General features: G+C 55.6%; 1 protein-coding gene across 3 annotated transcripts in view; it reads left to right on the forward strand.

Moving 5' to 3' along the window:
- The first annotated feature begins 2070 nt into the window (after positions 1 to 2070).
- The window catches only part of FAM107A (family with sequence similarity 107 member A), a 32567-nt gene continuing 14427 nt past the window's right edge, over positions 2071 to 20210 (forward strand). The window contains exons 1-2 of one of the 3 annotated variants that reach the window (XM_063348482.1): positions 2071 to 2737; positions 15533 to 15596. In XM_063348482.1, coding sequence (XP_063204552.1) covers positions 2714 to 2737; positions 15533 to 15596 — 88 coding nt within the window. In that variant the 5' untranslated portion in view covers positions 2071 to 2713. Of the gene's footprint in view, positions 2738 to 15532; positions 15597 to 16597; positions 17005 to 17657; positions 17793 to 20210 lie in introns of those variants that run through there. The other 2 variants (XM_063348483.1, XM_063348484.1) reach the window with 2 other exon arrangements.

Here is a 20210-nt window from a genome sequence, read left to right on the forward strand (position 1 = left end):
CTCCTACCAAATTCCTACCACGCTGTCTCCTACAGCTGCAATAGGCCAGAAGGGCACAGGGATGGCTTGCAGCAAAGTAGGTTAATATTTGCAGACCTAAGCATTTCCCCAACTGGTTGCATCAATCCTGGATTAAATCCAAGCTAAATCCTACACGGCACATCCGCATCAAAGGTCAGGGTAACGCCAGGGACGTGCCAACCTGACATTGCCCTCAAAGAGGGAGGGAGGGATGTGCAAGTTCCTCAGGCAGCTGAAGTTGTGCAGCATAACCAATAGGTGGGAGCCTTTTACCAGGAGAGCCGGAGCCAGCATTGGTCTGGAGGGATACAACACACCCGGGCTGGCACCTCACTGTGGGCACCCACACGCCCGCTTTGCTCCGGGAGCTTGCACCCCGACCCAGGGCCGGCCAACACCGCCGGGAGAGGAGAGATCCCTGCCCAAATGCAAGCCGGCAAAGCCCCGCAGCCCTCCCTTCCAGCGTGGTTCCCATGCTGCTGCCCAACGCCGAGGAGGTCCTGGGGGAGCATCTGCCCCCCGTTCGTGTCTGGGTGCCTTCAGCCAAGCACCATCTGTGCCCAAAGCCTCCCCGAGTGCCAGCACCGCTGAGGTCTCATAAGCTGCAATGGCCCGGGCTTATCTGTTGTCATGGTCACGGATAAATTTGCATCATACACAGACTTTGATTTCCTCTGATTGTATCTGGGTTTTCCCCGTTCTTTAAAGCAGACCAGCAGTTTTGCAGAACGTGAGGGTGGAGCATTTCTGCTGGAGCACTTGGAGCCGTGCAGGGTAACGAGACAATCCTGGCACAGCCTTTTCTGCCTCTGCAGGGTTCGCCCCAGCACAGCTTCTAACAGGCGGCTCACGCGGGTTATCTGAGCCCTCGGGTCACCCCAGGGGAGCAGAAGAAGTGAGGAGCACTGGCAGAATAAGGCCAGGAAGAGACACGGCCTGTCCCGCGCCAGCCGCCTTAGGATGAAACGCTGGATCCAAAACCCTGGATCCAAAACCCAGCACACCACCATCCAAAACCAGCGAGGCAACCTAAACAAGGAAAAAAAAAAAAAAAAAATCAAAAAATAAATTGTGTAACACCTATAAGAACTTCCAAAGGCAAAACTGAAACAAAACTCCAAAAGAGCCATCAGAGAGGAATTCCCTGATAGCTGTCGTATTTTATCCCAGCTTATCCTCCTGCGCTCTTAACGTGCACCTGACCGCACCGAAGGAAGCCTCTGCCATAAATTAAACCCTAAATCTGCTGCAACAGCAGCGGTTAATCCCCGGCGCTGAATCATCCCTACCCGCGGCAGCAGCGAGAAATAACACAACGCAACAGACACAACAGCCCTCACATCACACAGCCCCGCCGCGCTGCCAGCATAAATATGCCAACTATTTTAAGCCCCCTCAAAGGATCTAGATTCGCTCGCAAGCCAAACCGAAAACAGCCTAAGAGCTGTAAAGGCGGCTGCATGGGGTGAACCAGCACCCGGCATCGGCTGCAGCCCAGAAAACAACCAGCCCCTTTCAGCCGCAGGAAACTCTTCCTCGCCCTTTGCAATGCACATCAGAAAGCTGGTTTAAAGCCAAAACAAAGGAAACTTACGTTTCAGCATGCTACAGACGGTTGAAATGAGCTCTGAATCCATCACGGAGCAGTTACTAAGGTACATCGCTATTTCCAAGAAATAGGGAGAGCTGAAAGTGCAACTCCTGTGCAGGGACCTTAATCAACAGCCAGTGTTTTGAAGAGCCATTCCTGCCGAAGTCGCTGTGTCCCAATAAATAAATCGGAGCTTTTCAAAAGTCCAGAATCTGGGAGGCGGGGGCATAAATATGACTTCAGGAGTCAAATTTAACTTGCTCGTTTTTTTTTAAAAAAGATCTGAAAAGAGCGGTGGGTGCGGGGACAGCGATCCCCAAATTAATTTTTTCTTTAGTACCTTGGCATTTTAAAAGCTGCATCACTGCAGAGACAGGCACCTACCTGGCTGGCTTTCACAGTGCCGCGTCCCCCAGAGACTTCAGTGAACACAAGCCCTGAGCTGCCCGGCCCCCCCAGGACACAGCTCCGGGTAACCTGGGCTCCCCAGGGGCCACGGTGGGCTCCGGCAGCAAACGGGCAGCCCGGGGCGTTTGCGGGAGCAAAGTTTGCAAAACCCAGTGCTGCCACAGGAGCCAAGAGCCAGGCTGCAGGCGGGTAGCAGAGGGATAATCCTGACTTATTTGGGGGGTAGGGGTTTATTTCAGCAAAGCAGCAGCAAGGAAGGATGCCACAGGCAAAGACCGACGGGTGCCGGGGCCCTGCAGCCGGGCGAATCCGCGTCCTGTGACATCTTGCCCTGTCAAGTGCAATTATTGTAATCTCCCACAGCCTCTCAAAATACGGATCCTGGCTTAGAAACTGGGCATCCGCAGTATGAAAGCTGCCTTTGTGCCCGGGCAGAGCCTGGGCGCGAGCCAGCCGTTAGGTGCACGAAGAAAATGAGTTCTCCACGTGCTAGGAGAAGGGAGGAAAAGCAAGCTTTCCCGCCCGACCCTGCTGCAGACAGGCTGGATTTCACCCACGTCTCCCTGCAGCGGCCGCCAAGGGGCTGGGAGCTGCACGGCCGCTCATCCCCCCGGGAATAACGGGGCTGGTGACCACAGGGAACCGGCCGGTCCCACGCCCCGGGTGAGCAGGGCACAGCCGGCACGTCGGACCATGGGGGCGGCTCACGGGAAAAAGGTAACGGGGCAGTTTTATTGGGGGCTGCTGAAGCGGTGGCGGGATGATGGAGAAGGCACCGTCCGCTCACATGTTGCTTGTTTTGCCCCGCGCGTTCTGAGGCGGCTGATGGCAGCCAGGGATTAGCGGGGAGGGAGCCACTCCTGGGTGCGGGCGCCCCTTGTCAGGGCTGGATTAAGTAATTCCACCTGATGGGCTCAGCATCGGGGCCTGCGGGGGATTTCAGGACAGGGACGAGGGGATCAGAGCATTGCGTTAGGACAGGCAGAGTCTGGCTTTCTGGGGAGAAACATCAGGCTTGCCCCGAGCGCCTCCGGCAGCCCGGGGACTGTCTCCCACAGATACGGTGCAGACCGAGCCCCAAGTATTTCTCAGCCTGTGAATTGCTGCCAGCTCCCTGCCACGATGGGGAGGAGCCGGGGCAGGTCCCACAGCACCCACGCGCATCTCCCTCTCCCACAGATTCCCCGGGGACAGCGGTCAAACAGCTCCGAAAGGAAATGGGGCTTTACGGAGTCAGAGCCGAGCGGAGGCGGCTAGAGAGGTTGTGCTGAGGATGCTGTTAGATGTCATTTTGCAGTGATGCCTGACGATGTCGGCGCCTAGACGCGCATCATCGACATTCAGTTGTGATGCCCTGGTCTGGTATTAGACTTATGTAGCTTGTCCCCCACCGCTAAGAGAAACGCACTCGCGTACCACACTAGGTCAGTGACTTCTATTGCAACGGGGACAGCAGTGACCCTTTGCCCCAGGTGGGACCCTGCATGCTCAGCCGGGCAGGGTCTGTGACCTTCAGAGGTGTGCACACATCCATAGCAGGTGCCTTGCAGAAGTTTTCAAACCTGCTGGGCTTTCCACCAAAACTGGAGCCAGACAGAGTTGCAGGGGAGACAGGCATAAAAGCAACCCACTGGCCAGCGTTACCAACACCCGGGACGAAAATCAGTGCTGATGTGGGACAAGCAAACATTCCACTATTTTCCTGGACCTCAGAGAAGCAGCAGGTACAGGAGGTGATGCTCACAGCCAGCCCCCTGTTTCTCCTCACCCGTCCGAGGTGCCAATGCCGCGCTGGCTCCAGCACACGGTGGTTCCCGGGGCTCAGGGCTACGGCAGCAGACCTGGGAGGAGCCGCGCTCTGCCCACAGCTAATCCCCAGACCTTTGCTCACGCGGCCGCGACCTTCAGGCCTCAGCGCATTTGTACGGGCATTACCGAAAGCAGGGGAATAAGCTGGTTAGGTCAGGCTTGGCTCAGCGCCACCCCGTCCAGCCCCGCTGCATTCAAAGCGATCTCCACCGGCCTCCCAACCCCCAGACTGGGCAGCTTTTAGACAGCTTTCCCCATTGCTTCCTCTTCCCGAAACACCACGATCCCACCACAGCCCGGCACTGAATGGCCTGGCTTTGAAAGGCTCCCGGGAGCTCGGGGTCTCCCGTCACGCCAGCTCACCCTCCGCTCGTTGGCAGCCCCAAAAAGCTCCGAGACAGTTTTACTTTCATGGGCACCAAAAGGTCAGCGATTTCACTCCCGTTTCAGCCTCCCAAACGTTGCCCGGGTTGAAAAAAGCCTGTGCCACCACCCAGCTGGCACCGAGCAGGGACGTCTGACTGGCAGCTCCTGGGTCGGTGCATTACCCTTAGGCCGAAGCTGGTGGGGGATGGAAAAAAGACATCTGTATTTCCAGGGCGGGCACAAACAGTGGGTCCCAGCCCTCCCAGAGGACCAGGCTGGGTCCCGGTGATGGGCAGGAAACTTCTCCTTCCCCCCGCCCTTGTAGAACAGCCCCGCACAGGGCAGGTCAGGGGCTCTGCCAGGCATGACACCACCCACCAGCTACATCCCTGAGGGGACCCGCTCGGAAGCACGGAGCAGGAGGAAGGTTCGGCACCCCTCGCCAGCACTGCCTGCATTAGCAGTCTCAGCTGCACCCCTTTTAAGCTCAGACCAGAGCAGCACTCCAAGGGGATTACAGTAGTGGATTGTGGAGTGCAAGGCAATCCCCAGCTCCACAACAAAAGGGACCGGAAAAGCTGCCAGCGTAGCTCCAAGGACATTTCTACTTTCAAAGGCTGCATCTGCTCCCAAAAAACCTGTTCTGGTATCACCACTGTCCCGTGAGTCCAAGCCAACAACGGGGCTCCAGCAGGACATAGTCCCCTGCTGGGGTACCCTTGGCTGCAAGGCAACGACTCCACAGGGGCCGGTTCAGGGATGCTGCGGAGCCAGGGCCGATTCCCTGCCGATTCCTCTGCTCTGTAGAGCACCAGCTCCACTGGGCACAGGAATGCCACTAACATCCCTCTCACCACGGAAAACCACCCTCAAATAATCCCGCAAGCGCAGCCTCCCCAGCAGCAGCTCCCCAGGGTGCCCGGGAAGACAGTCCGGGACCCCCGGGCAGCAGAGGGGGGGTTGTTTCCAGGCACCTGCCCCTCTCCGCTGCTTTTTTCCCCCCAGTTTCTCAAGGCAGGGTTTGCATAGCAGCCGTTTCCCCAGGGAAAGTTTTCTGTCCCCAAATTCCCAAGAGTGTCAGTTTACACTAATGTCAGATGAGCCGGGATTAGCCTTGCCGCCGAGCGGGGAGCTTTGCTCTGCCGCTGGTTTAAAACAACAAGAGGCAGCACGCCAGGGCCGGGGAGAGAGGCTCCGCTTGTTCAGGCAACACACAGTACCCGGCCGCCGATGCTGAAAACAGGGGCTTTGAGAGCATCCTTTAAAACTCCTCCGTCTGAGCATTGCAGAGGGACGGGACCAGCATTTCTGGGAGCTACGGGTGGGATTTCCCCACGAACACGACTCATCCCACTGGTGAGGGATTCCCCACAGCCAGGCCAGAGAAGTGCTTTTGCCTGTGTCCCAGCCCACACGGGACACCCTCGCTGGTCTTTCACCCACCCTTCTCTTCAGGGCACAAAGAAGGTGGCCCAGGACATGGCTGTGTCCCTCGGCCGCCCCAGCATGCCTGACCCAGAGCAGAGCCCCATTTCAGACCAACTGTGGCTCCTGCCAAGCTGCCACCAACACATTTAACCGCACTTCATGAAGTTTCCTCACCAGCGATCACACGTTATTCACACAATCAGGGAGGTGAAGGCTACAAAAATCAACACTTCAGTTCCAGAATAAAAAGCAAACCCTAAAAAAATTCCTCTGCAAAAGGGTGGGAGGGGGGAAATAATTCTCTCACTCTGCCCCTCGTTAGCAGGAGCAGGCTCTCAAACAGGTAAATAAGTGCTGCTGCCCTTCCAGGAGCTCGGCTGTGCGTAATAGCGGGGTCATGTTCCTACTAAGCATCTGTCAGTCTTATTGTCTGCCAGGAGAACGGTCCATGTCTTCAAAAGGCATCTGTCTGCTGCTGTCACAGGGCAGGGAGAGAATAAGAGATAAAAGTTGTGATTTTCAGGGTTTTCCACCCATCCTGAAGGGTGGAGCAAGCAGCAGTCACATTTTCACAGCGCCGCTTAATGCCGAGCAAGGGACTCCCTTCCCCAGACCACCACCCCCAACAGGGGAACACCCGAAAGCAGACATCCCTCCCGTGGGACTAACCCGAACAGTTCAGCTCTGCACACACCTATCCCGCTTGGCATCACCCCAGCGCCGGGTGCACACGTGCAGGGTAACTCCAGCTACAGCAGCATCCGCCCCGCTCAGCACCGGCACTTTTCTTGACCGGCTGCAAAAATCGCGGTCCAACGGGGAGCAGAGCTCCAAGAAGCCAAGGCAACATTTAAAGGGAAAGTTTTAAAAGTGTATATTATTAAATGAAAGATCCAGATTGACCAAAAAGCTGGTTGTTGCCATTCAAGAACTTAGAAACTCTTATCCCGACTACAAAAACCCCGGGCCCTTGATTTGGAAAGCACAGGAGTAAGGCAAACAAGAGGAGCTGTGTCTCTGGCTGGCAGCGGAAAGGTTTATAATGAGAAAGAAAAGGGCTGTTTCCTGCCAGTGCAGGGGAGCACAGGGAAGAAACTGCCACGAAGGGACCAGCACCGATCACACGAGGCCAAAGGAGGCAGCCCCAGGACCTGTCGTCACCAGCATCTTCCCTTCGGCTACCGGCATGGGCAGCAGCTGGAATTGAAACCGCTTCAAAAACTAGATGAGGAATAAGGCCTAAATTGCTCCCAGAAGGGATGGAAGAGACCGACCACAGAAAGACAAAGAAGCATGAAACACAGCAGCTTGGGACACGCAGGAGGGGCTCCGTGGCCCAGCAGCCTCTCTCACACGAGAGGGGACATTACAGGGGCGGCAGTGGGCTGGGACACTGCTGTCCCATCGTGTCCACAGACCGGCAGGCACAGCGGGATTTTCCTGGCTCTCCCTGACAGCTATTTCAGAAAGCCGGTAGCCGGTGTCCCTGCCAGCTCTTTCAAAGCATCCCTGTGCCCGGGCAGCACAAGAGCCCCCCGAGGGACCTGCCTGCTCTGACGCTGGACCAGCAGCCATCCCCCTCAAGGGCCCAGGCTGCCACTTCGCTTTCAGCAAAGAGGGACTGCGGGTGCCAAGGCTCACGAGCAGAACAAGCCCCACCGACAGTCACCAGTTGTCTGGTGGCACCGGCCCCGGGATCAAATCCAAAAATCAGATGGCAACTGGGAATCACAGCGTTTCAGTGTCCTGGAGCATGGCACCGCTCAGGGAGAGCTGTTGCCTGCAACAAGCCTTGGTTCAGAGCGACAGGAACGAGAGCTGACGACTTTGCATACCAGAAAAGTCCCAAGTGCCTCATGAGGGTAGAGAGATCATTGATGAAAAGCCCATTTCTGGGCAAAAATAGCATACAGCCAGCAAATAACTGTTCAGGCTCATGAGACGGCAAACACCTGTAAGCTGTGCCATCTGTCCGACACAGCGCAGCCCAGAGCGGGAGAGCTGGACCAGGGCAGGTCCCAAAACCTCCACAGAAGCCCTCTAAGGTGGGTTTATCCTACCTCTTCTCGCCTTTCTCTTCTCGCCTTCTCCTCTTCTTGCCTTTCTCTTCTTCAACCCTTTAAATTCCCACAGGTGGTGACATATGGGGACTCCAATTAAGCAGAAACACTGCTCCAGGCTTTTGTAGCTTTCAAAGAAAGTAAGATAAAACGCTGTAGCATCCCAGCCCTCAGAAGCCAAACTCATTCATTACAGTGGGTTGCTCTAGCTCCTGGAAAGGGATCACAGCTTTATTTCTTACCTCTTCATCCCAAGTACCCAGACAGCACAGGTAAACCAACGTAACCCAGTCCCTGCCTCCAGAGAGGCTGACATTTTGGTCCTGTGAGGGCTTATAAGGGTTCAGTGCAGGCAGGGAACTAATTTGGGCGCAGCTGCTCCAGTTTAAGGTTCTGCCACCCCCAACCTGCACTGCTGCTTCTGCAGCTGTGTGGGATCAGCGGCCCGTGTGCCGCAGCCTTCATCACGGTGCAAGACCAGCCGCCCCGATACCCATACCCGCTCTCGAGACTGCTGCCTTTGCCCTGACGTGGCGCGGGGGTGCGCACACAAGTGCAGGACATGCAGCCCCCCCTGCCAGTAAGGCAATGAGCACGTCTCACCGGTCTGCACGTGAGAAACTGAGATACGGGGGTTTGATCCATGGTTGAAGGTGCTGGGCAGGATGCAGAGGAGCCACCAGTGCCACCAGCCCCTCCAGGGAAGGGCAGAGGCCAGCACTGGCCAATGCTGCCTGCAGCATCCCTGGCTGCAAGGGAGCCATAGAAGAGGGGTCAGACTGAAGGGAGGTTCACGGTGCGCTCGTGGGGAGACCGGGAAGATCACTGCATGGGAAATGCAGCAGCTGCCAGGTCTGGGATGGCTCAGCGGTCCTCAAATGAAAACGGATTAAAGCAATTAAAGGCTTCGCTGCTTCGCTCTGCTCCTGGGGAGCTTGTTTGGGTGGCACCTGCTGCCTCCTCATGAGCCCTGCAATAACAGGGATGCTTCGCCCCTTCCTCCCCTGCCCCCTCCATTTGCAGCCCGTGGTCGCGAGCAGCCTGGCGGGTGGCATCTCGTCGCAGATAACAGCCAAACCTCCTCTCTTTTGGCCCCTTCCCTTTGGGGTCCCCCCACATAGGACCCAGCTGCCCTTGGGGAACAGATGACCCCTCTCTGCCTTCCCAGCCTGCTACCAGCACCGTCTGGGCATTTCTGCCCTTTTTTTTTTTCCCAAAACCCATTTTTCCAAGCTTAGTGAATTCTAGTGACCCAATTCTAGTGACCCTGGCCAGGCAAAGAGCTCAACAAGGTGGTGCCAGAAGAGCAGCTTTCTGATGGCAGAACTATCCGTGTCCCCTAACATATAGTCCCTAGTTGTGAGACGGAGCAATGATGCCACTGCAGCCTGGTGGCTCTAGGACAGCATGGCACAGTGCCAGAAATAAATATTGTCCCTATTATTCACGTGGCATAAGCCTCCGTTTTTGAAAAATGTAATTCTTCAAGGCATTTCAGAGTGTCTTAATGGTCCCTCTGCAGCATGACAGCAATTTGTTCCAAAACTGCTGGAGCCCTTTTGTGCCAGTGACTGATGCTCTTCCCGTGCACTCAGCAGCATCCCCAGAAACAGCGGAGCAGTCTTTCACATGATCAGTGGCACCACACCTCCAGCACAGGGCAAAAATGAGCTCCTGAGACCGGTAAAAAATGGTTTATCCATAGCAACAGCTTAACTGCTGCTAACAACATTGAGGTGGGCGATGCAGGTATTGCCAACAGACAGCAGGGCGAGAATTCGGCTTTGTCCTGGCATGCAGCGGCGTTAGGTGCTCTGCACGTTGCAAGGGACCAGATTAAGAAGCACTGAACTGCAGGCAAGGATTTCCTTAGGACCGAGAGAGAGAACAGCAGGTCCATCGGCACCACGCTGATGGATGGATACGCTGCTCCGGTTTGTGCCGGGGAGCTGCCGAGAGCCTCCCCGTGCCCTTCGCAGCGGGACGTTGGGCTTCACAGTCAGTTTGAATGCTGACAAATGAGCCCCGCGCGCCGGCTGCCGCGGGGCTGGGCCCTGTCACTGATTGCTCTCATTAATCTGCAGGAAATTTTCGGCTGAGCTCTGGTGCGTGGCACTCCACCTCCCCAGCCGCGGGGCAGCAGCTTTTGCTCAGCTTCAGCGGGGGTCTCTCCCCCGGGGCTGGCGGCTCCAGTGAGCTCCCCTTCCCATGCTGCTGCTTCCCTGCTTTAGCTTTTTTTGCACCTTTTTTCTGGGCAGTCTGTGAAATCGGACTCCATTTGCCAGCTTTCATGGCCGCGGGAGGGCCAGCCCCACCACCAGGATTTGGGAGGGGAGCGGCTTTGGCGATAAAGACAGGCGGAGGTCAGCGCAGCACTCATCTGTGTCAAATTGTGTTTTCTTTATGAATAAAATAACACCAAGCGCTATTTGAAGCATTTGCAATTTTCCACTCGACTGGGCAGCAAAGTGGCCACCTGGCTGGTGCTCCCTGGGAGCGGCCTGGGAGCTGCGGCAACGTGAGCCTGGCTCCATATCCAGACCGGGAGCCCAGCCTCCTCCTGCAAGCCTAAAGTTACAAATTGCTGTTGTCAAAAAAAAAAAAAACCCAAAAAAAAAATCCCCGAGGCTGCTGGTTGCCCTCGTGAGAGTGGCCACAAGCGTCCGCCCCCAGCTCCACTGCAGCCCAAGAAACGACGCAGACTTGTAGAGGTCAAAAGACCGGTAATGAAATGTTACACCAATAACTTGATATTTCTCAGAGTCCTTTGCAATACGATAGTGAAGTCAGCTATGGTTGTGGCCAGGGACAAGGAGTAATACAAGCTGGCAGCTTCGCTTGGAAAACCTGCTTACCGCCGGGCAGGTGTGGATGGAGGGCTGGGCAAGGGCCATGGGCAGCCTGGGACAGGGAGCCATGGGGAGCCCGGGACAGGGAGCCATGGGGCTGGATGCTCGGCTGGAGCGAGCACTGGGTGCCGTGGCGGTTCAGAGACCCTGCGGAGACCCCTTCCCATGGCAAGGGCAACGCCACGGCAGCAGATTTCATAGCTGCTCGCTCAGGAGAACCGGGATGTGCCTGGACTTCGACTCCTGGGTGCCTGCCAGTCCCGATTACAAAACCTGCCGAAATAACAGTGTCCCACAATGAGCTGGGAGCGGAGGAATGTGCACAGTCAAGCTCCCCGCCGGGGGAGTAACCCTCCGGAACCCAGCATCGCTCTGCCTCTGCAAGAGAGAGGAACCTGCAGTTTCTCACAACAGCCCCGATAGCAGCTATGTCGTGACTACCACCGGGAAGGCAGAGCCCAGTCTGCCAGCTCCGGATGGAGGGTGTTGTTACACTGCCTTTCCTAGTCCTCAAGAAATTTTGGAAATTCATCCAAACTGCAGCACTTCCTCTGGCCGAGGCCAGCAGGCAGTCAGCAGCGATATCAGGTGCTGATTTCAGGTTGCTACCAATTTTCTCCGTGTTTCTCCTTAACAAGGAAATGGTGTCATCCCGGCAAACACGGGCACCAGCTTGCTGAATCGAATGAGCCTCAACACCTCACATGGCAAGGCTCTCCCGCAAAACAATCGAGCTGACAGATTTTTGTGCATTGACATCACAGACGGGAAAAAGTCTTACTAATCCTCAAAAGTTCCTTCCAGTGGATGATTTCACTGAGGTCTCTGGATCAGTCCCAGCTGCTGCAAATGAGCACAGACAGACCAGAATTCAGCAATAACCCAGGAGATTTGGGTAACAGCTTAGACACTATCTATCTCAGCATCCAGGAGCATGTAAGAGACGTTTTCATACAGAACATAGCGAGGAGCGAGAGGGTATTTAGGGCTAATTGAAAGCAGTGGTAGAGTCCAATTTGGCTAACCTCTAAATCACATGTTTTGTGGCTTCATCACACATAGAAATGCTGGTTTCAATCTGCCAACCATCAATGCCTTCTTCCAGGCCATGCCAACTTCTTTTAAAGCCTCTGGGTTAAGCAATAAGATGATTTTAATCAATGGCCGTGTTCATTCAGTGAACACCGATGTCGGCAGCCGCTACAGCAACTTATGGACAAAGTGCCTTTCTCTGAGCCCATCTACTCCCAAATAGGTTGGGCAACTTCCAACCCTGTCAATGGTGCCTCCCTCCCAAAACCGGGTCTGTGGGAGATTCACATCAGTTCTCAGCCTGGGTGGCATTTTGCCCACTTTAGTACCTCTTTGTCACCATGATCTGATTGCAGCAATTTCTTGCCTAATTTATTAGCTCAGGCTTTGGCTGTAGTGCACTACAGAGGCTGCGATACTTCAACTTAATGGCACCTGTATTGATCTGAACCTGCCTGAAGGCATCCTTCTCGCCTTCTCTGTGGCTCACGCTCTGACCACGCTGATGGCTCATTTCCCGAACCGCTTTCATCAAAGCACAAACACGGTCCAAAATTACCAGCTATCAATTTTGCTGCAAGTAAATATTAGGGTACCCACGTGTAGGACAAGTAGCGCTGATTAATGGTTTATACAGGGAGGCTGGCCTTAAGCTGCAGCAGGAGCACTGCGCTCCCGAGCAGGGAGCCGTGGAGGAGGATTCCTGCTCAGAGCCGGTGGTTCAAAGCAGCCTACACCTGTGAAACTGCCTCCAGACGTTTGCTGCAGGAGCTCTTTTCTGTGCATCGGAGTCGGGGCCAGAAACGGTCCTGCCGGGATATAATGATGCCCGGGATGTTTGGGAGTAACATAGAACAGTAAAAGTACAACATGAGACTACTTACTATTTATACTTTATGTTGTTTTGCTGCGTTTAACCCCACTTAATAGCCAGGCTAATTCCAACTCAAGTGGTAGGTGTCCTCACTGGTACGGTCGAAGCAGGCTGGGGATCCCAGGCAGGAGATGGCCCGCAGGTTGGAAGTGGTACCTGCTCCCACCAGCAGTGTTTCCAGGATCTTCCCTCTCTTGCCAGAAAAATTCCCTGGCCGGGGCCGCTGCGGGCAGGTTGTTGCTGACACCGATGGAAGCACCAGGCGGGCTTGGGGCAGGTCCTCCTTCATCCACCTGCCCCGTGTGCATCCGTCCTGCTCACCTGCAGAGGGGCATAGCGTTACCGTCTGATGCTAGATTTTATTACTACGTGTCACTCCTGGCAGTTGCACTGCCCACAGAAGTGATTTGTCACATGGAAATAGGCGGTTTTGGGAAATAGCAGGCATCTTCCACCCATTTACTGCAGTACACTCTCCCTGTCCGAGCCCGCACTGTGGCAAACTGAGCTCTCTGACTCCTGGAGTACCCGTCCCTCCCCAGCTGGGTCAGGGACAGGGTCCCCGACTTTGGGATTAACGAAAAGACTTTGTATCCCCCGCTTTGTCCCATGGGGAGCAGTCAAAAGTCTCTATCATCTGGGCAACGATTAACTCCCCCCGTGAGCCGGCGAGGTGCGAGAAGCCGTCCTGCTCTGCAAACACACTAATGGCTCGAGTGGAGATTAGCAGGAGTGTGTTTCCAGCCACTCCATGCCACGGAGGTGACGGGGTATCAGGGACCAGGCAGTGCCTAGACGTCCCCTGCCCTTGGCTTTGCCCCTGCCGAGGTCACCGCCACGCTGCAACCAGCACAACCTCGGCTGTAGTGGGATTGCACAAAGTTTGTGCTGGGGGACGTGGAGCGGGAGGGAGGGCTGGGCTGGGCTGCCCGGCTGGACCCCGCCATCGCAGGCAATGCCTTGGCCAACGTCTAGCATTAACCCAGCGGAGGAAATGTTTAACCAGCCTCCAAGACCTCCCTGCAGCACGAAGTGAAACGCTGTCTGCCTTCAAGTCCCAGCCCCGGGTGACTTCAGCGGGGCCAGAATTTTGTCTGCCGATGGGGAGCCCGAACAGGACCGGCAGTGATGCTGCACTCCCAACCCCGAGCTGAGAGCGGATTTTTAATAAAGACACGGGCAGGCCCGGGCAGAGCTGTCTGCTCTGTAACTCACAGCTTGCACCGAGGCTCCTCGGCGCTGCGGCCGGGCCGACAGCAAGCCTGTCTCGGCTGCAGCGTTATCTCACTGTCATTGCATCCACGTGGGGCTGGCTGCATTACACAACCACGGGAAAGCCAGTATTTGTGCTGGGCACTCACTTGACACGTCTGGGGTTTTTTTAATACACAGGAGACGTGTCCACACAAGAAAGCTCCTGGTGCCGCAGCAATTGGCTAGAGAAATGACAGCCAGCAGCCAACATCGCTAGCGAAGTAACTAGGCAGCTACAAGTCAATCTGATGCACAGCCCCAGCAACGAGGACCCGGCTGTGGGGCCCCCCCAGAGCCATCTTCCTCTTCCCAGCATTCATTCATTAACTGTACAGCCACCCACCGGTGGGGCCCCGGGTGCGCATTCAGCACAGTGTTATTTTCTCTTTACGTGCGCACTGAATGAAGAGACCATGTCACTGCCTCAGCAGGGCAGAGTCAAAGGCCCTGCAAACGAGCCCTCTGTGGCCACCTGTGCCAGAGAGCCATGCCAGAGCCCTGCCAGAGCGCCTGGCACTGGGGCTCCCCTGGGCTCACTCCTCTGGGGGGGGGAAGGGGGAGTGAGACCTCCAAACAAGACCCCCCACCTGCAAACCCCCTCCCAGCATTCACAGCAACATGGGACCACGCAGGGGCAGAGGCGACGCAATGAGTGATGCTGGGCCGAGCTCCCCATGTCACCCTCTCCTGGGACAAGAAGGCACTTCATAAGAAACACGGGGGCAGTTAGTGAATGACGCAACTCCTCATCTGCAGGAGCCACTCCAGACAAATATCACCCAGCAATCAACCGCCTGCACGCAGTAACCTTCAGGGAGCTGGGGGGTGGGGGGGATACAAAGGCTTTTTGTTATTCCCAAAGACTCAGGAGCACAGGGTGAGATTGCTTACTAATTTAGATAGCAAAGAGAACGGCTGTATAAGGAGCTCCTAGAAAAACAGCTTTGCCATGAAAAGTCCTTCAGTTCCAGATGGGAGGTCCTAAGCACCCCACAAACCTCCCTCCCTGCAGAGAGGAGCCCAGATGTGCAGCTGGTCAGGCACTAGGGCATATGAGACAGAAATACATCCAGAAAATTTATCTTGCCTTTTTCCAATTTGTCTTAGTCAGTCAAAAGCAGGTGCCGATGGATTACAGCCCTTTTCCACTCCCGCATCTACCAGCCATAACCACGCTTACTCGGGAGCTCAAAGCGGCTTTAAATTGATGCTCTTCTGCCCCTCTGACACATCTCCAGTGAACTCACAGACCCAGCACTGGGTGTTGAGCTTTAGCCTGTTCACAGGTGCCCCAAGGGGAGCAGTACAGACGCGCATCCATCTCCTTTTCAGTTCCAAACAGAGACAAATGGTTTTTTGGAGTGTGCAATGAGCAGCCAGGCTATGGGGCAATGGGTGACGCGAGAGGAACCTGCACAGCCACGAAAAGCTCATGGGGCACGCGTGGGCTGCAAGGCAGGGTGCAGTTTGAGCGGACAAACTGCACAGCCTGCCCACTTAAAGCCCTCTCCTCCGCCACAGGCCTCGCCTGGGGGCAAAAGCGGTATGAGACCGTCAAACCCCTGCCCGTGTCTAACCCACGGCTGGTTGGGCTGGGCTGACCACGCACACGCAAGCGCAGGTACACACGTACCCCGCACAGGGGAATGCGGACCAGCTGGCCTCTCATGTCCTGCACTTCAGGCTCCACGTCAATTAAATTTAACAGCTCCTGGGCAGGAGGCAAAAAAACCCACACACAATTAATAACTTTTTAATGACGGTATTAAATGATGTTTCATTTCCTGTAACAGAGCAATACCTGCGCAGTCCTTTCCCATTTCTCTCTCTTTTCTTCCAGAAAGAATATTCCCTTCAGCCCAAGTGTCCGAGTGGAAGCGGGAAGCCCGGGAGCGGTGGCTCAGGTGAGTGCCGGCAGCCCGGGCTGCCCCACGCAGGGCTCTGCGAGGCGAGCTGGGAGAGGCTGGGGCTTCTGTTCTCACCCGGTGCTGCTGAGACCCTTGGCTGGAAAACACGGCTGGAATGGGGGATACAACGCTGGGATGTGGAGAGGAGCAAAATGTGGAGAGGTGAAAATAAGCCAACAAGCACCCCCGTGCCTGCGGCAGCCTGGCCCCTTTCTCCAGCCCTTCACGGGGACAGGAGCATCGGGCCACACGTGGCTGTGCCGGTGCGCGCACCCATGGGTGCAGGGGCATGGGAATGTGGCTGGTACCTGCACCCCGGTGATACCCCCCAGCTCCCCTTGTCCCCTTCGTCTGGTGGAAATGGTTTCACCCCATCCCTGCCCACTTCCTGGGACCAAAACACTGGGCGTCTGCACGCTGGCACAGGGCGACCCAGGCAGAGCCAGACCACAGCATCCACCTAAGAGCCAAAGGAGCTGCTGGGGTGGTTTAACTACTCCTCCTCCCTCAGCTTTACAGCCTCTGGTTTCCCAGGCCCTGGCAACTCAGGGACAGCTGACATTGTACCTCCAGCCACAGCGAGGATGGGGACAAGGGACCCGATCCAGGCAGGGGCTGCATCTCAGCAGGGTGAGACCCGGGGCAGCGACGCAGCGGTGTCACACAGCCCTGGTGTCACCGGGATGCGCGTGGCCCCCGTGCAGAGGCTGCTTCTCCCTCCCGCAGCCCTTACCCACGGGGTGCAGCAGTTGGTAGATGACGGGGTGTTGCAACACGCTGGGGAATAATCACGATAACTCGAGCGGTTGCCCTGGTGCCGCGCTTGGCTGTTGCAGTGGTTGCTAAAGAGAGTGGGCGTGCGGCTTCCTCTGGGGCGATCTGATTTCTTCGGGAGCGTGGTTAAGGCACGCTTAGGAGAAACCGTCCTCCGTGGAGCAAGGACGCGACCTCTCCACCGGCAGCAGCAGCCGTACTGCTCGAGCGCCCGGGCACGCACAGAGCTGTTTGCTTTGGGGGGAAAAAGCGATTAGTTTGTTCCTCCGAAGAGCAAAGGCAGCAAGTTTTCGGGGCGGCGGAGGGACCTTTGGGACGAGCACTGAGGAGCAGGCAAGGCCACTGGCCACTGCCAGCAGAGCTCCAGCCCTCAGTGGGGTCCCCGTGGGGTGACGAGAGCGGCGGGGAGGGAGCGCCGGTGCAGCGGCCGCCTCCACGTGACCCTCGGTCCCTGCTCCCGCCGGAGAGACCTGGCAGGAGCCAGGCAGCTTCGTCGGACCCGGCCAAAAAGTCACACAGGAGCCAGCGCAGCCAGGCAGAAGCAGCAGCCTCATCCCCCGCAGCTCCATGTCGTGGGGCGCGGGGCAACACCTGCCCCCCGGGCTCCCAAGGGCCACACTGCAGAAATCAGGTAAGCCCCGCGCCCCCCGAGCTGCTCTGGGGGGTCCCCGCATCTCTGCCGGCTCCCTGCCACGGGGACGGGCTGCTGAGCCCCCATGGGAGTAGTCTGTGCTGCATACCTGTCACCCACAGGTGACTTTGGACCCTGTTTTAAATTTTGCTTGAGATACCATGTTACTTTAATACTTCTGCTTCTGCCTTTCAAAACGGACCCATATCCTGCAAGTAATTCCCCAAGTAAAACCCTGCCACGATTCAAACCTTCTTCTGGGAGAGGCATTGGGCTGGACAGGGGGCACTTGCTAATACACTCCCTGCAAATCAGCGTGGGAGGATTTTCTCTGTATTCGACAAAAATACCTTTGAGCTACCTTAAAACATTCATTAATGATTGATGTGCGTCCCTATGATAGGCAGGCAAATGCACAGAGCAAATATTTGATGAGATATTAAAAGTAAGTTTGCAATTATCGAGCGAGACTGCTAAGCATCTGTCACAAAACTAAACAACCCGCTCATGTGCCGCTTGCAAAAGGCACAGGGCTGACGTCCCTTGGTGATTGCTAACAGAGTGGGATCCCAGCCCTGTTATCTTTCCTTATCACAGTCCAAGGTAATTAAATGAAATGATTAACCAGCACACCCAATCCTGCCTGCAGGCAGAGCAGAGCTTGCTGCTGCCCGACTGTACAAGCATTTCCAGCGTCAGCCAACACAAATCAGGGTACCGGTAACTTCTACACACCAGACAGCTCAGCCCCAAACCTGGCGGCATTTCTCTCTTCCAAATACATGCATGTGAGTGCAAAGCTCAGTGGGTGACCGTGGTGGCATCTGGGGTCCTTTACACCTGGGGTGATCGCAGCTGGTGGCGTGTGAGCAGCCTGGGATGAGCCAGTCCCACTCTGTGCCCTCCTTACGCAGGTGCAGCGCTGGTGTAAATGGGTGACCTCGGGCTGCAGTGCTGGCACGGTGCTCCGCAGGAATGGGCAGGACTGGGGGCACTGGCTGGACAGGGGGGACTGGCTATACTGGTGGGAGAACACTGGCTGTACTGGTGGGGAGCACTCTGGCTGCACTGGTGGGCGAACACTGGCTGTACTGGTGGGCGAGCACTGGCTGTACTGGTGGGGAGCATGGGGAGCACTGGCTGCACTGGTGGGCGAACACTGGCTGTACTGGTGGGGAGCTCCATGCCCAGCATGTGCTCAACAGGGAGGCGGAGGCAGGAATGGTGGTGACACGTGGCAGCGGTGCCAGGAGCTGCAGGGCCATGTCCCCCTGCCCCGTTTCACTTTTCCATTAGAGTTGCCTTTCCCTTTCCAACCCCATGACCTCATGGGCTCTATTCCTGAGGGTCAGGGCTGAGGGAAGGCGAGGGGACCCGGGCTGTGCGCGCCTGCTGCCCCGAGGCAGCCACCCGATAGCTGGGAACTGCCACATCGAGTTACATTCACCCTATTACATTATAAATACCAGAATTAGCCTTGCTTAATTATTTAAAACTATAGATTAAAAGCAGACAAAGGCTCTTTGCCTCCTTTCCGGAGCACGCGTATCATTTATCGGTGATACGGTCGCCTGGTGACAAGGAAGGGGGAGCGTGCCAGGTCCATTGGTATGAGATGCTCCCAAGCTGCCGGCACGACAGGAACCAGAGGAGAGGAAAATCAGGGTGAGGATGGGAGCTGGTACCATCTCACCCAGGGAGGGTAACAATTAGCATCTGCCAGTCTTTGGGCTCACCATATTATTATCATTATCATCATCCTCATCATTATTATTATTAACACCATCATCATTATTAACATCATCATCATCCGTCACCAGGGCAGCAAGCCACAGCAGACATTAAGTTAATGTGAAGGTATTTTGTTCCGGGCTCGGCTGCGTAACAACACCACACGGATCAGTTGGGGCGTTAAGGCACATTTTGTGGGCTCGGTTGCAGGGACTCCCCCACCAAAGGGCTTCCAGGCACTGCCAGCCTCCCCTGGGCACCTTGCTCTGCCCTGAACCTACCGACCATGCAGAAAGTGCCTTCCAAAAGCAAGTGCCCAGCTTTGAGGACAAACCACTTTGTCCTCCCAGTGGCAGATCCTCCACAACGCAGTTGCACACCCGAAAGCTGCTCTCCCGAAGTCTCTCTCACTGCACAAAACTTTGGGGGTCACAAAGACTGACATGCAATTTTTTTCCCTGCCCCATGATGCCAACCCCAGCTATTCTGGGTTTCTAAAATAGAATCATAGAATTGTTAGGGTTGGAAGGGACCTCAAAGATCATCTAGTTCCAACCCCGCTGCCATGGGCAGGGACATCTCCCACTAGATCAGGTTGCTCAGAGCCCCGTCCAGCCTGGCCTTGAACAGCTCCAGGGATGGGGCTTCCAGCACCTCTCTGGGCAACCTGTTCCAGTGTCTCAGCACCCTCATGGGGAAGAACTTCTTCCTAACGTCCAGTCTGAATCGTCCCATCTCTAGTTTTAATCTGTTCCCTCTAGTCCTACCATTACCCGACATCCTAAAAAGTCCCTCACCAGCTTTCTTGTAGGCCCCCTTAAGATACTGGTAGGCCATACAATTAATTAACCTCAGGGAAATCAGGCAAATTAGCAAATACCATCAATTCAAGAGTCCAAAATGAAAGACAAATATTCAGCTTCGTTCTTTGTAGGACTTAACATACAGCATGAACTTTTCTGCCATTACACTCTCATGGGAAAAGGTGCAGGGCCAAACTCCAGCTCCACTTCAGACAGTGGAAATGCACTGACTGAAAGTTCATGCTCTAAAATGTTAAAAAAAAAAATTAACTTTTGGTTAACAGGCAGAAGTGTGTGTGAGGCTAGTTTAAAGACCCCATGTACCTCCAGGCTCGCTGCTCTCAGCCTTCCCGAGGAGCAGGGGGGTGCGGGATGCTCCCCTCACCCTGGGGAAAGGAGGGCTCCCTGCGGAGGAGATGCCGTCAGGAACATAGCCCAGAAAAGGGAAGGTTCCTCCCATGATTGCAGCTAAACGTGTCAGAAACTCACATTATTTCCCAGGCTGAGGTTACTGGTCTAAAGAGCTTTAAACCAGCTCTGCTGCCCCGGACCGAGCGTGTTGGGTTTGCAGTCTCCTTACTCACAGGATGCGTATGACCAGCTTCTTTCAGCAGCCCTTCGTTACTCTGTTGGTTCTTTTTTAAAAAAAAAAAAAAAGACACATTAATGAAT

Source organism: Chroicocephalus ridibundus, chromosome 10 (assembly GCF_963924245.1).
Source record: "Chroicocephalus ridibundus chromosome 10, bChrRid1.1, whole genome shotgun sequence".
Taxonomy (NCBI): Eukaryota; Metazoa; Chordata; class Aves; order Charadriiformes; family Laridae; genus Chroicocephalus; species Chroicocephalus ridibundus.